The sequence below is a fragment of the Perca flavescens genome, chromosome 20, assembly GCF_004354835.1.
Source record: "Perca flavescens isolate YP-PL-M2 chromosome 20, PFLA_1.0, whole genome shotgun sequence".
Lineage (NCBI taxonomy): Eukaryota > Metazoa > Chordata > Actinopteri > Perciformes > Percidae > Perca > Perca flavescens.
This window is the reverse complement of record NC_041350.1, coordinates 23,734,551-23,749,107: the sequence shown is the minus strand read 5'-3', so window position 1 is coordinate 23,749,107 and position 14,557 is coordinate 23,734,551. Positions and strand designations below refer to the sequence as shown.

Below are 14,557 nucleotides of genomic sequence, written 5' to 3'. Positions count from 1 at the left end.
ATGAAAGCACTCCTCTCCTGACTGAATGAAGTCCTCAGCAACATGTGGAAGGACGCCACACCGTACAAAACATGATCTAAATGTCTCAGCTGCTCTGGGCATCTCCTGCCAAGTTACACACATGGTTCCATTGTTATTATTAACAATAGCTTTTTGCTATATTTTAAAGTTATTGGTTGGTGTGGCAGGGACTGATGCTTTCTACTGGTACGAACTTTAAGATTGTACAATTTAAATAGATTATTTCACATTGTAAATGATTATGAATGAATATAGTCAACCACTGGAAAGTCCAGACAAGCTCAATGTGTCTTTTGTTCTGAAGCTCTGCTGTATTAATGATCTTAGTTTTCTACATCACATGAACCGACTTTCATGTTGAAGTTACACAAGTTAAGAGCTGCTGACCACATTCATGGTAACATGAAGGGAATAAGCACCGTCATAGTGAGCCTCATAACCTTCAGTATAATTTATTGTAACAGAGAGCATTGTGTCATATTTCACTCCAGTTAGTGATTTTCTATGTTGTGCCTTCTTTTCTAGTGCACCGATTTATTTTGCACTAAATAAAAACAGTAAATATATGAAGGAAAATACACCCACCTGTGTGTTCACTCACTCTAGCAACCCCATGTCTGTGTACAGTTAGTAAAGTGGCATGATGTTTAAGTTAACCTGAGCTGACATGCACTGCATAGGCTGCTTACTGTATATGTTACAGTATATGTATATGGTGATGGCGCAGTGGATATGACACGTTCCTTTGGTGTGGGAGATCTGGGTTCGATTCCCACTGCGATACATCAACCAATGTGTCCCTGAGCAAGACACTTAACCCCTAGTTGCTCCAGAGGCGTGCGACCTCTTACATATATACTTACATATATAGCAATTGTAAGTTGCTTTGGATAAAAGCGTCAGCTAAATGACATGTAATGTAATGTTTTTGACAGACAAAATGTCATAAGGTTGAAACTTGTTGAAACATTAGGTGTTTTCTAATATAATTTCCAAAAGAATTTATCCTCTTGATGTTAGAATTTTGAAATGAAAATACACACCAACTAATTGAAATACTTATCTAAAATTATAGCAACAAGCAGACTACTTAGTATCCTATTTGCATCGTTTCAGGTCCGTTCCAAAAATGAAACGCATACCATACATAATCAAAATAGCCCTTAAGCTTATTTATTTAAACATTTTAGATATCAAAAGTTTGACTTTACATATGATTTATAGAAAGAGTTTAACAAAACATTTGGAAATTAACAATCTGTATTTTTATACAGCTGTGAAGAAGTGGCATATACAAACTTTGTTTATCTCTTACAGGCTAAGAAAATAAAACTACAATATTATAGAAATTTAGTTTTCTAGGTATATCATCAGTAAAAATGTACACATACACAAGTCAATTCATGCTTACGCCAATAAATATCCCTAAAACTGCACAATTCTTTATGCAAAGACAATTTCTTTTGTGGACAAATCTTTATATTTCATTGATCAATCTGTATTAAGTACAATACACAGCATATTGACTGTTCAAATATATAAAATAAAAAACGTAGAGTTTACTGCCATTACAAAAATGCATTTGTATGAAAAAAGAAATGATGAAAGGTGAAAGCACTCTAGTTGAAAACAATCAATGTGTCCTAAGTTTATGTATCAGGCTCGAAGGCACCATTAGCCCGGCCCGTCGGTCTCGTGGGAAGAGGTCTGTCGGTGGATCTGCCTCTCCTCCTGCTGCTCAGCGACTCGGAAGCATCTGCGTCCGAAAATGTGGCTCGAGATGAAGATGCGGGGACTCCTGGCTTTTTCACCTTCTTTTTCCTTCTAGCTCTGCGGGAAAACCATCATTCACAATCAGTATTCGGCATTTACGGTTTGTAATATCATGTCAGTTATTATATTAAGAAAACCAACACTTGGAGCCTCATTGCAGTGTTCAGTTACCATGACCCTGTGAATGTAGTCAGGAGGATTTAAGCACAGCAAGCTTCTCACCTGGCATCAGTCGACTCAGGGTCTGTGTCAGAAAGGTTCGGCTCAGACAGAAACCTCAGTTCCCCAGAAGAACTAATTGCAGCAGATACCTTGGAAAAGTAAGGAAGGAGAACAGATCAAATAAAATAAAAATCCATCTTAAATCTAGAACACAATCATAATGCACTCTTTTTTGCACTAAAAAGTATACATTTGAGTGATACCTTTCCCAAAATCCCCAAGTATTTCACTCACCCACTGTAGGCTGATGATTTGACATAGTTTCGACAAAATAAATAAGACTGTTTCAAGCTGAGCATGAAGGTTGTATTTGTCATAGTGTGATAAGTGTGTGCAAGAATTGACAGATCAGACAATCAGAATTCCACTGTAGCTCCAGCAGTCATCAGGAGGAGGCACATGCACATCCTTAAAGTATTTGAAGGTGTTGGGCGACAATAATAAACATGAAAACCCAACCATAAAGGGAGGAAAAGACACAAGGAGTCTACAGCCATGCTCAAAGCTCTGTGAGGCTGTACTTTGGCACAGCGGTGCTTTAGCGGTGAATTGTAAACAAGGATGTTTGATGGTCAAAATAAAGATTAAGGAGTATCACTTTACCTAACAGAAAAATAGGCACCATAGACACAAGAGAGAGAAGACATGCATATGGAGCGCAAGAAATGTATTGTATGTCTGTTACAGCCACACCGTTTCACCTTTTAGCCAATATTCATTACTGGTAAAAAAGAAAAAAAGAAAAAAGAAATCCAGGACAGACACCACTGTATTATTCTGTCTCCTTACCCTGGTCGGTGTTGACCTCTCAACAGTCCCCTCAGACAAGGCTGCGTGTGCCTCTACAGACTGAGTCACCTCTTCATTGAAATCTCCTACAATATAAAATAACTCAGCATCTTGCACCACATTTGGACGTTTCATATACATTGTCCACTAGGTGTATCACAAGACATTCAATTCACTTACCCTGATCTGCTACATAAGAAGCTAGAAAATATCCCTGCTGCCCATTGGCCAGACGCCCAAACCACCAGTTGTCATTGTCTTTATACAGCACTTGGATGACATCACCGCGCTGTATGGTCAGTTCATCAGACCGATTAGCTCTGTAGTCGTAGAGAGAGACCACCTGGAAGAGGAACACAGAGGTGGAGCGGTTGAATGTGAGAGGGGAAAGGTTGCATGCGCCTGAGCTCCCAACTGGAGTGGATACTCACTACTTGTTGAATGGGGGCAGAATCTGTTTCCACACTGATGCCTGAAGAAATGTGGTCAGGAAGGCTCTGATGGAGAAAAAGAACATTTTTAGTCCTGTAGTAGCAACTTTAGTGGACATATAGTCTCGCATTGCCAGACCTATCTCCACAGCGCTGTGGAGTAAGGTCTGGCTACACCACACAAACATTCTAGGATAGAAGAAAAAAAAATGCTGTGGGTTGTTTGCATTTCTGTAAACAAATCACAATGGCCTTGGGCGGCGCTAAGCTCCGGACGCAGCGACGGTGGCTCTGCTAAATAGTCTCGGTAAAGGAACTTGTTTTGGTGGAACATTTGAACCCCCGCAAAAGAAAACACCACATACAATATTAAGCTTTTTAAATTAGCTGGATACATGGTTAAACGTAGTGTGCTCTTACAGTGTATTGCTGTGTGTATTTTGTCCACAGCAATCGGCCTCAAAATGTAAATGGCATAAACATATTCTTTGTCAATCATTCCCCGCAGGAACCAAGCAGGCATGACCTATTGCACGATCCAAATTTTCTTTAAAACTTGCCATTTACAGCGTGTAGCTTGCTAGCTCAAAGTTAGTCGTTTCCCGAAGCAAACAGAGTTTGAGAGAGCAACACACAGAGAGTGGAAGGTGAGGGACATCCATTTAGGAAATTATCCTGGAAAAAGTACTTTGTACCGTTGATCCAGACTAGTGGACATATGATATTTGGCGGACCTTGCTGGCAGTTGACTAATCGTGCAGTAATGTGTGGTTAAGCTTTGGTTGACAAAGAAAAAAACAAAAAGACACATCACTGAAAGTATTACATGAAGAGACACTGTTAACAGCCTTACCGTCTGTAGCCTGAAAGATGACGCTGCTTTTAGACGCTGACCGACTGGACTGAACCCGCCTGATATTACAAGAAAAAAGGCAAGATTAAAGATAAATATTTAACCTTGGACTAGAACACAATCCAGTGATTTTTGTTTACAGAAATCACTTACGTACACAAGTAAAAATCACAAGCGGTCCATCTTTGTCTCTGTGTATGCTGTACATGCTTCAGGAGACTCTAGACCACAATGCTGGAAGCATTTGGTCTTGGTCACCACATGCTATGCTTAGTGCAGCTATAATCTTGGAAAGTATTTGACCTCACAGAGTGGCAGTAATTAATTGTATTATTACTAGATTAAGTGTAACAAGCCACTCACGGTTTTGGGTGCTCAGAGGTGCCTGAGGAATAAGCTGCTCTGCTAGAGAACCAGAGAGCTGCAGCTTGGAGTGCGGCGACAGGAGAGACGGAGGTGGTAACGAAGCATTTAATCCCGTCTGAAAAGAAAAAAGCTTGACATGAGTTGTCTAGCAATTTATTTCATTCAAAATAGCAGTAATTTCAACTATGTCGGGCAGACCTGCTCAGGTCTTTAAGGCCAAGATTAAATACAACTTTAAAGATAATACACAATACATTACTGCAGCCAGCAGAATTACCTGGGTAAAAAAATTCAATAAACTTCTGTAACGAGTGTTAAGATCAAGATTTGAGTTAATCATTAAAAAATACACAGTGTATAACTTTCTAGACTTTCTGTGGTGTGTTCCTTTCTCAGCACTTGAGACGAAAACCCAAGAACAAGCTGGTTTAGACCATTGACTGTATATAAAGAGATTACAGAGGACAAAATCAATGTTGGTGTAAAAGGCTAGACAGGTTACATCACCTTTACAAAGGAGTACTAATCATAAACTCACTGTGCCAGAATCTATTGTGAAGCTCCTCCCTGTGTGAGAACGGCCCATTTTGTCTGCAAGCCAAACACACAAAAGCAGATTATTTTCCATGTAAATAAAGGGACAGCAGTGTTGCAAAAACATCTCAATCAAGATGAAATGGAGCACACCCTGTCCGTTATATAAAACTCCACAAGATTTTAAATCTGAAACACATACAGTACCTTGCTCATACATGTATCCAGAAGTTGAAGACCTCAGATGTGGTTCCTAAAAATGATTTGAGAAAGTGAGTTTTGGTGTATATTGAATTTCTGTATTTCTCTATATACTTATTTCAGAGTAATAGAAGATGAATATTTACAAGCACTGAATCCAGTTGCTCCTTAACACACTGCATTTTGAATGCAAGTCTTGTTGCTTGTGCAAACTGATCCATGGCTGAAGCAGTAGACATCCTGTCCTGTAACGCTGGTGGGTCAGGTGTGTTTCTGATGGTTCTGGTGTTTGTGGATATGGCTCTGCTCGCAGCTTTTATATTGTGAACCTCCAGCTGGGAAACTGTGTGATACAGCATGATAGTCTAAGTTTAGTTTGTATTTGAACGCCTGTATGTATCAACGGAATCAAATAGCTCAGCTGACTGAATAACATCCAGATCTGAGCGCAGTTAATTAGCGATTCAGGGGCTGCATCCACACACACACAAAAAAAAGCAAACAAACCTCTGCGATCGTAGAGGTACACGTGGACAGGCTGGCTCTGACCGAAGGCGCTGAAAGCAACCATGTTTTCGTGAGGGTGGAATGACACGCTGTGGAGAGCAGTGGAGTAACCAAGCTCAGAGTAGACTGCAACTTGGTCACCTGAGAAAACAGAACAACTGACAGCTGGAGCGACTGTGCAGAATACTTTTAAAACTGAATAAACGATAAAACGAAATAAATGATTCTCACCTGTGTCAGTATTCCACACATATGCCATCCCATCTTCGCTACCAGAGAAGATTAAGTTCCCACATGGCGTGAAAGTGCTATAGATCCTCTCTCTGTAGTTGGTGGCTCCGGTGTACTTCTTCACAGCCAGGCTGAAAGGGACAGATACATTGTTGAAAAGATGGATCATGGATATTTTAAGTTTAAACAAAGAATATGTATGTGTTTGGACTGTAACAAGAATTATTTTCTATGCAACACAATGGAATTCATAAATTATTTTTATGATACATTCCCCTGAGTTGAAAAAGTCCTATCTGTAATTTTGAGAAACAGTGACTATGGTTTGAAGCGAGACTTAAGACATCAGCTTATTTTGTCAGCATTTTAGCACTGGGTAAATGAAGTGGCTATACAGCAAACCCCCAAACCTGCAGCGACACTCAAAAATCTGAACAGAGGTCACTGTTTCCTGTAATTACTGATGCTTCTTTTTAGGTTATGTCTCCTCTTATTCACATTCTCAAGTCCATCATCCTCAAGACACTGTCTTTGGCATGGATGAGCAGGCTCCGCCCGTTTGGATGGAGCTGCAGCATGTTGATGGGGACACCTCTGAGGTCACTCTCATCTAATTTCTGCCAAGACAAAAAGAGCAGAAATTCACATTTCTTTACAAGTTTCTACTGCACAAGCAGACAAATCTAAAGTATACTGTATGTACAATATCATCTCCTGTACCTTCTCTATACACCAGCGATGACATGGCGGATGCCGCTTGCTGTCATTTACTGTAGTTTTCCACACAAGGATTAGGCCTGTATTGTCTGCAGAGAACATTCTCCTTCCTAATTACAACAAATACAATGAAAGGAACATCAGTTATGAGAAGTCAAAAGTAGAACATTCTTCATTTCCTTACAAAAGAAGCCAACCGTCACATATCATAAACACAGAGCGCCACAATTTTCTTTACAACAGACAGTAGTAGTATAAATACTTAATATAATGTCCCTCAGAAATGTACTGAGATGCACACAGGCATGCTCACATACGCAGTGTTCCATGTTGGTTTATGACTATGAATTGTATATTAAAATCCATCTTGGATTGGAACAAAGAAAATAGTTCAACAGCTAAGGCAAGCCATATGTAAGTTTCATGCGTAAAGGCTTTAATCAAGGCTCATCACAGAGCTATTTTATGTAACATTATTCATAAACACTATCATTCACTTCAGGGGAATAATTCTTTGCATTCATTCATAACTTGTGCAGGGTAACGGTTGGCTGTGGGCCAATCCCTGCATGCACTGGGTGGCACACAACATGGACAGGTCAACAGTTTATGAAAACACAATACCTTCAGAGTCAAAACAAACTGAGTTGATGAAACTGTTGTGACCCTCAAACTCCTGCAGCAGCTGGCCATTCACATCATCGACATCAAGCCTCCACACTCGTACCAGAGCGTCGTAGCCCCCGGTTACTACCAGGTTCTGGGCTGTGGGGTGGTACTGAGCACAGTACACAAAGGATGGATGAGGGAGCACCTTCTGGGACGTTCCCTGAAGCCTCTCCATGTTCCACTCTCTGAGGGAGGAGGGCAAGAAAAATGTAATAATGCAAACAACTCGTTTGTGTAAATAGAGTCTGTTCTTTAAATAATACTCTGGAGTCAGACAATCCCAACAGCCCAAAAAATGCTGTGTCACTGGTAACATAAAGACATAGTGAGCTACTAAGAAGGGTACTTACTCCCCCTAGAGGTGCTACGGCAAACAGTTATTACAGCAATTCTAGCCTGGATCAACAGAAGTACATTTCCAGGATAAAGTCTGCCATGCTCCGGATGTCAGGCTTTGCTCCTCCGCTTCTGCTCTCTGTGTGTTGACGTTCTCAAAATCCCTTCGCTTCGGGAAACAACAACAACCTTTTTCGAGGTTCGAGCTAGCAAGCTAGGCGCTGAAAAAGGCAAGTTTTAAAGAAAATTTGGATTGTGCAATAAAGCAGGCCTGCTTGGTTCTTTAGGTGAATGATTGTTTACAATCATTGTGATTTACAAAGAATATGTTTACTGCGGGGCGGCCTCTGGCTCATCCAGTGGGAGTGTTCGCCCCATGTCGGCTGAGTCCTGCAGCGGCGCAGGGTTTGAGTCCAACCTGCTGCCCTTTGCTGCATGTTATCCCCCATCTCTCTCCCCCTTTCATGTCTGTCCACTTTTGAATAAAGGGAAAAGCCCCAAAAAATTATCTTTAAAAAAAAAAAAAAGAATATGTTTACTGCATTTACACTCTAACTGGGATGTTTTGGGACCGATTGGAGAGGATTTGCTATGGACTAAATACACACGGCGATACACTGGTAAGAACAAATTACGTTTAACAACGCTTCCTGCTAAATTAAATAGCTCACATTGCTGTATTGTGTGAACAGTTAACTTAATTTAATATTGTATGTGGCGTATTGTTTTGCAGGGTGCAAATGTTCAACCCGAGACCATTTTGGAGAGCCACAGTCGCTGTGTCCGGAGCTTAGCACCGCCCAAGACGATTGTGATTGGTTTAAAGAAATACAAACAACCCAGAGCGGTTTTTTGTCTCCTATCCTAGAATGTATGTATGGTGTAGCCAGACCTTACTGCACAGCGCTGTGGAGGTAGGTCTGGCAATGTGAGACTAAAGCAATTCAACCAACAGCAGGGACTCCTCACTGTGACACCAACTCTTTCATTCACTCACTATTTTTTTTCCATCTAACAAACAGAAACTTACTTGACAGTTCCATCAGAGGAGGCAGACAAAAGGCTCCGATCGTCTCTGGACCAACACAGATCATAGACTATTTTGAGATGGCCACTGAAGCCAGCCAAAACCTTGCCAGAGGGAATCTCATACACTGAAAGAGTAAATGAATGGGTTTATTTTTTAACAGTGCATTTATTCATTTTTTGTATATGCTTGGAAGATGTAGAATTCTGAGTTCATCCCCAGAGCTGGTTATGACTAATGTGTATAAACAGCAAGTTAATAAGCTGGAGCTTTCTGCTGAGGAGTGAAAAGGAGCCTCACCAGGAGGACTTTTAAACAGACAAGGTGTTGCCTATGAGTGTTGCTTACCTACTACAGGAAAAGCATCTCTGTCAGCACAAGCAGTGGCCAGTAACGTCCCGCTATGAGAGAAGAGCACTGTGAAGCAGCCAATATGACCGCCACGGAGTGTCAGCATGGACTTGTTAGGAATCCGACAGACCTTTAACAGAGGAACACTGGTAAGGCTTGTGCAGTCAACCATGTTTCAAGGATAGGTTCACATTTGCTCAAGTCTGTGTTAAAACAACATGAAGCCTCATGTTAGCGTCTGCTGAACTTTACATCATAGTCACGTTACATCCAACAAGGACAGGTGGATTTGGTCTCCCGTCTCGTATACTGACATTACATTAAGAAGGGATCACTGCACAGCCACTATGGACAGGAGGAATGATCACAGTGACCAGAAACAGCTTTAATGTAAACACAAGCATGTGAGTGTCTTCTGAAGTCTGAATGCCTTCTAAAGCTAGCTGAATGTAATATCTTTCACAATGCCTGTATAATGTTATAGACGTACTTTGGGACCTCATTCCAATCTACTCTTCCTTGCGTACATATAAGACAAGGAAAATGCATCTTATTAAGGGTAAAAAATGGGAAACTGAAATGCACAAGCTTTAGTGTGGTCTGCCGAGGGCCACAGGTCTGGAATGAGGATGATAACACTATAAAAATGTCTTTGTCTGTGTCTGCTTTCAAAAAAGAGACTAAGACAACAATTACTACTAAAATATGTTAAATCTTGAATACTCTAAACGGCTGGGGACTTCTAAACTAGTGACTCTGAAATCTTTATTTTATTTCTACTGCTATTCTCGCTTGTTATAAGTTTATGTTTATTGCATCTTATCTATTTAACCAATGCTTAGACTGATTGAATAAATGTCTTGGGACCACTTACGGAGGGTTAGGTTTTGTTTTGTAGGTTCTAACGTTATTGTATAATACGTGTTCCTTTTTTATCCAAACAATATGATAGTATTTATAATGTGTATTATTTGCTAGTGTCTGGGCCCCTATACACAAGCTTCAAATAGTTTACCAGGGTATCCCATTTCACATATCTGCATTATGTCTTATGATTTTACTTGTCTTTTAACTTGTGTGAATAAAACTGAACTCTGTTGTTGATACAATGAACCTTACCACCCCTATCATCATGATGTATTGCATTTAAACAATCCACAAGAATGATTTGTAATAATACAGCTGAACAGAGAATATTATACAAAAAAAAAAATTACCAGCTAATAAGAATGAGTAGCGAAGACTGTTACGAGTTATATTTTGCAATGATAAAGATATTATTTTGACATCAAATAATAATTCCTGATTCCACCAACCTGTCCGGGCAGCCTGCTCCATCTCAAGGCTGGCAGCTTGCTGTCCAGATGCTGCGTCAGGCTTCTCTTGGTGACCTCATTCTGCAGGTCACTGTAGGACGTGCTACCCCTCTCCTCCTGCAGTGCCATCATGGACCGCATACTGGGGTCCACCTGCAGAACAAAAACCATCCCAACACATTACTGAATCCATGTGTGGCTTGACTTTACACCAGAATATCTAAAACAAAATAATCTACAGTATCACTATTAATATGTAACACGTCAACTATTTGAATATCTCCATTCCTACAGTAGAAATGTAGGACAAAAGGATTCATTATAAAAAGACAAAAATTACAATAATAGCAGCTATAAAGCAACAACTAACTTACATGCTCAGGGAGTTTAATGCCTTTCACCGTAACATAAAGGGTGGATGCATATTTTATTCGGGGGTACTTCCTCCACCACTCGACCACCTCAATTGTTTTTGCTTGTCTCTTTGCCCGAGGTGGAGGGAAGAAGAGCTGGAGGCGAAGTTTACTGTCGATATTCAGCACACCATTTGTGCCGACAAGCTAAAGGATACGGGTAAAATTGTGAAACGAGTATTTAAAAAAAAAAACAGTTCAAAAACATTCCTTCTAAATGACCAGAGTTAAATATAGCACCTTGAGGAATGCCCATGCAATCTTTCTGAATCCTCGTGTATGCTTGTCAACATCAGCGTTAGCTCTTGCTTCTTCCATGGTTATGAAGTCCAGGATCTTTACGAAACATTTAAATATGAACAATTATTTACAGCTACATTGAAATTGGCCAACTATGTAGAAATAAAGTGTCTCTTACTTCAAAGAGGAGTATAACTCTGGGGCTTTCATCATTCTGTTGAACAAAGTAACCAAAGCGTTCATTGAAGATGATCTGTTCCTGCCACTCAGGGATGATGGATTTCTTCTTCTTGAAGTCAAAAGGTTGAGTCATGATGGGGAGAATGTGGTCAACGCTCTCTTGCTCATAAAATGAGGAGACTGGCCGATGGCTATGAAAAACAAGACAGACACATTTAATTTTCAAGCAAATACATACTGTAAAAATACTGAAACTGAAGCCATACAGTTAGGGAGTTTGCAGTAAATTATGTTCATTCAAAAAAAGGTTTTTACTAGGGCTGCGCTCGATTGAAGAAATTCTTAGTCGACTAACACTCATTCAATTGTATCGACTAATCGATTAGTTGATTTAATCGACAGACCTGTAAATCTGAGTTTCTCTGCAAAGAGTCATGCAAAAGCACCACTTTAATTATTGTGTTTTCCAGAGATGTGCTCGGAAATAAGCCATTCGGCATGAAAAGAGCATAAAACATGACTAATCGATTAAAGAAATCTAAGTTGACTAAGACCAAAATGACCAATTAGTCGACTAATTGACTAAGAGGGAGCAGCCCTAGTTTTCACCACCCTCTACTCCCTTTGAAATGACATGTTAACATAACTGTAGAGCATGCCTACACACACACAAATAGCTACGGTCCAAATGTTACAAGTTACAAAGAAAGAATGTACCTGACGATGGAAAGACAATTGTTACCAAACCAATAGTGATGTAAAAACACAATAGAACACTGAATTAAACACTGATCTAATCTACAGTAATGTATGTGTCTCAGAGGGTCCATTCTCACCAGTCTTCTTTCTTCACATACTGTCCAGTGCTTTCATCGACAACATGTATCTTCACCATGGGGTGTGAGATCAGTAGGTCAGTCTTGAGGCGATCTGTTCTGTGTATGTACACTCCCAGCACAAGGCTGTCATCAAATGTTGGTTTCTGTGGTACTTCTGCCTCAGCTTCACTCTCTTCTCTGACAACTGAAAAATTGGAAATCAAAAAAAAAAAATTCATCAACATTGTACAGACTTTTTAGTGGATTTTTAAATGACTTCATGACAATGAATGTGCCTGACAATTAACATCCAGTTACCATGTTTTTTCTTCTTCTTCTTTTTCTTTCCTTTGGATTCAGTTTCGTTGTCCACATCAGCATCCTGGTCAGCATTTTCATCTTCATCCCTAGTGGACCAAAAAGTATTATATCTTACTTCAATATGCTGCTAGAAACTGTAGCCTGTAGCGTTATTACTAAATGTAAAAAAATAACAACAAATCTATATCACACTAGTAGATATACACACCCTACTTCCGACTGTGTGATATGAGATTTCAGCTTTTTCTTTTTCTTCTTTCCAACATCATTATTTAGCGAAACATTTTGGGAGACAACACTGTCTTCCTCAGTCTTGGCGCTTGTCTTCTTTAAAGTGCTCTGCTCCTCCTGTGCAATCTGCTGCTGGTATTGATGCAGCAGCGTTTCCCCTGCATCCTCCACCTGACTCTCCGCCTTGGTCTCTGTTTCTCCTTTGCTTTTCCCCTTCTTACTTTTTCTCTTTGGTTCCTTTCCACCACCTACATCATCTGGCTCTAAAGCAATCTCAGAATAGGAAGCATCCGCATCCTGCTGGATGTAACCTGTGGTATCCTCAGGTACAGGGGGGGAGGGAAGCTCCCTCTTACTTTTCCTCTTGCTTTTTGACGTTTGAGTCTCTTCTTGGTCTGTACTGTTGTTGATATTAACCTTTTCCGCTGTTTCCTTCTCTCTTCGTTTATTCTTGGTGTAGCGAGGGCTGCCCTGTTCGGGGTGATATGTGTTCTGGAGGATGGTCTCATCCTCTTCAATGTCCTTCTCAAGGTTGAGATTCTTTTTTAGATTCTGAAGCTAAAAAAAACAGGGGGAAGGGAGAGTAGTAGATGTCAATGTTTCGGTCGGCCACTTTTTTTTTGCATAACTTTGCAGTATTGAGGAAGGAGATTAACTAAAGAACCAGGTGTGATTTGAACCTTTTAGAACACATACCACAATAGTCTCCTGACTTTCCGTGTTTTTCTTCTTCAACTTTTTCTTCTCTGAATCAGTGTATTTCTTGAAGACTTCATTGAATCTTTCCCGGGTCTTTGCCCGGTCATCACTCTCACCTGTAAAAAGGTTACGCTGTCATTACTACACTATAATTAATGGGCAAAGTGGCTATGGACGATCAGATAAATCTATGTGATCAAAAAAGTGTGTGTTGCTGTGATGAAGGGTGCATTTATTACTCCTACTAATGCTTTCTAATACTGTACTTCAGTACAATCTTGAGGTACTTGTGCTTAAGTATTTCCATTTTACTTTTCCTCCACCACATTTCAGGTGGTTTTTTTTTATTCACTACATTTTTTGCATACATACAAAAGAATTTCAACAAAGATTAAACTACCCAACAGTGTGTAAAATAGTTAGCCCCCACCTCGATCAAATAGGCCTACAACATTAAAATGCTTACTTGCTGCCACTGCATACATAATAAGAATAATCCACTAATATGATATATATAATAATATGAGAGTTTAAAAGGAGAAAGAACCTTTACTTTGGATACTTCAAGTTTACTTCTGTGACGTTACAATTTGTATTGCAGGACGGGGCATTTTCACACTGTGGTATTACTACGATTTGATTATTTCTTCTACCACTGGTGTGTTTAGGGGACAGCAGAACAGCTCACCTGCTGGCATCCTCAGGCACCGTTATGTCTCTCATGCTGAGTGCAAAGTAAGAGTAATCCAGGAAGGGAAGTCTTTCATCCTGTAAACACAAAACAGGGATAACGTTACCGCTTGCACACAAAATCTCTGCTGGATCATCATACGCTTGTAACGTGCACAATTAGTTTAGCAATTTGGATGGAAAAAACCCATATCAAGCCCATATCGTGTTTTTGGTTTTATCTGCTTGGATGAGGCTAAAACAATCTTAGGAAAAGCAACCTTTGTGAGACGCCAACAGTTAGTTAACGCTAATCGCTAGCTAGCTAGCTAGGTAACGTTAGCTTGCTATGTGCTAACGTTAGCTATTATAAGTGGCATTGTTAACTTAGCTACTACGTTTCGTACAGTACAATTTAGCTTCTTCAACAAACCGTTTGAGCCTCAAAACAAACCATATTCCAAACAGATGCATTCAAGAGCTTGATATGAGTTTACTAAGGGTAGCGATAACTACATGTATCTACCCTGCAGTGATTGTGCTGTCCTCCAACGTCCCCAACGACGCTGCGATGGTTTCCAAGTCAACCACAACAGGGGTGAACGTGAGGGCGGAGCGTGGCGACCATGTTTGTGACGTACA

The 14,557-nt window shown here is 40.1% G+C and overlaps 2 protein-coding genes across 6 annotated transcripts in view; one reads left to right on the top strand and one right to left on the bottom strand.

The window, feature by feature from the left end:
* The window catches only part of slc18b1 (solute carrier family 18 member B1), a 7,198-nt gene extending 6,597 nt beyond the window's left edge, over nt 1–601 (top strand). For 3 of the 4 annotated variants that reach the window (XM_028566245.1, XM_028566244.1, XM_028566246.1), the window contains exon 14: nt 1–601. This exon is cut by the window's left edge and continues 26 nt beyond it. In XM_028566245.1, the coding sequence (XP_028422046.1) occupies nt 1–29 (29 nt within the window). In that variant the 3' untranslated portion in view covers nt 30–601. The other variant, XR_003691105.1, reaches the window with a different exon arrangement.
* Nucleotides 602–1,172: 571 nt separating this feature from the next.
* Nucleotides 1,173–14,503, bottom strand: ahi1 (Abelson helper integration site 1). Of its 2 annotated transcripts, none has more exons than XM_028565840.1 (27): nt 14,442–14,503; nt 13,935–14,014; nt 13,244–13,362; nt 12,525–13,105; nt 12,314–12,402; nt 12,014–12,200; nt 11,176–11,368; nt 10,998–11,093; nt 10,719–10,904; nt 10,345–10,497; nt 9,026–9,158; nt 8,681–8,804; nt 7,270–7,499; nt 6,649–6,755; nt 6,427–6,545; nt 5,929–6,059; nt 5,698–5,838; nt 5,337–5,533; nt 5,197–5,242; nt 4,994–5,046; nt 4,453–4,570; nt 4,090–4,148; nt 3,237–3,302; nt 2,986–3,148; nt 2,806–2,891; nt 2,017–2,105; nt 1,173–1,851 (listed from the first exon to the last, which is right to left on the bottom strand). In XM_028565840.1, the coding sequence occupies exons 2-27, from the start codon at nt 13,942–13,944 to the stop codon at nt 1,671–1,673; spliced, it is 3,657 nt and encodes a 1,218-aa protein (XP_028421641.1). In that variant the 5' UTR covers nt 13,945–14,014; nt 14,442–14,503; the 3' UTR covers nt 1,173–1,670. The 2 variants fall into 2 exon arrangements, with proteins under 2 accessions (XP_028421641.1, XP_028421642.1); XM_028565841.1 differs by lacking the exon at nt 14,442–14,503 and adding an exon at nt 14,349–14,432.
* Nucleotides 14,504–14,557: the final 54 nt, after the last annotated feature.

Bases quoted from the DNA above. Each gene is read 5' to 3' on its own strand.
- ahi1 (XM_028565840.1), bottom strand. The intron at 6,756-7,269 runs GTATTGTGTTTT...TGTTGTAATTAG, and splicing joins AGTTTGTTTTGACTCTGAAG to GAAGGAGAATGTTCTCTGCA. The intron at 2,106-2,805 runs GTAAGGAGACAG...TACTTTTCCAAG, and splicing joins AGAGGTCAACACCGACCAGG to GTATCTGCTGCAATTAGTTC.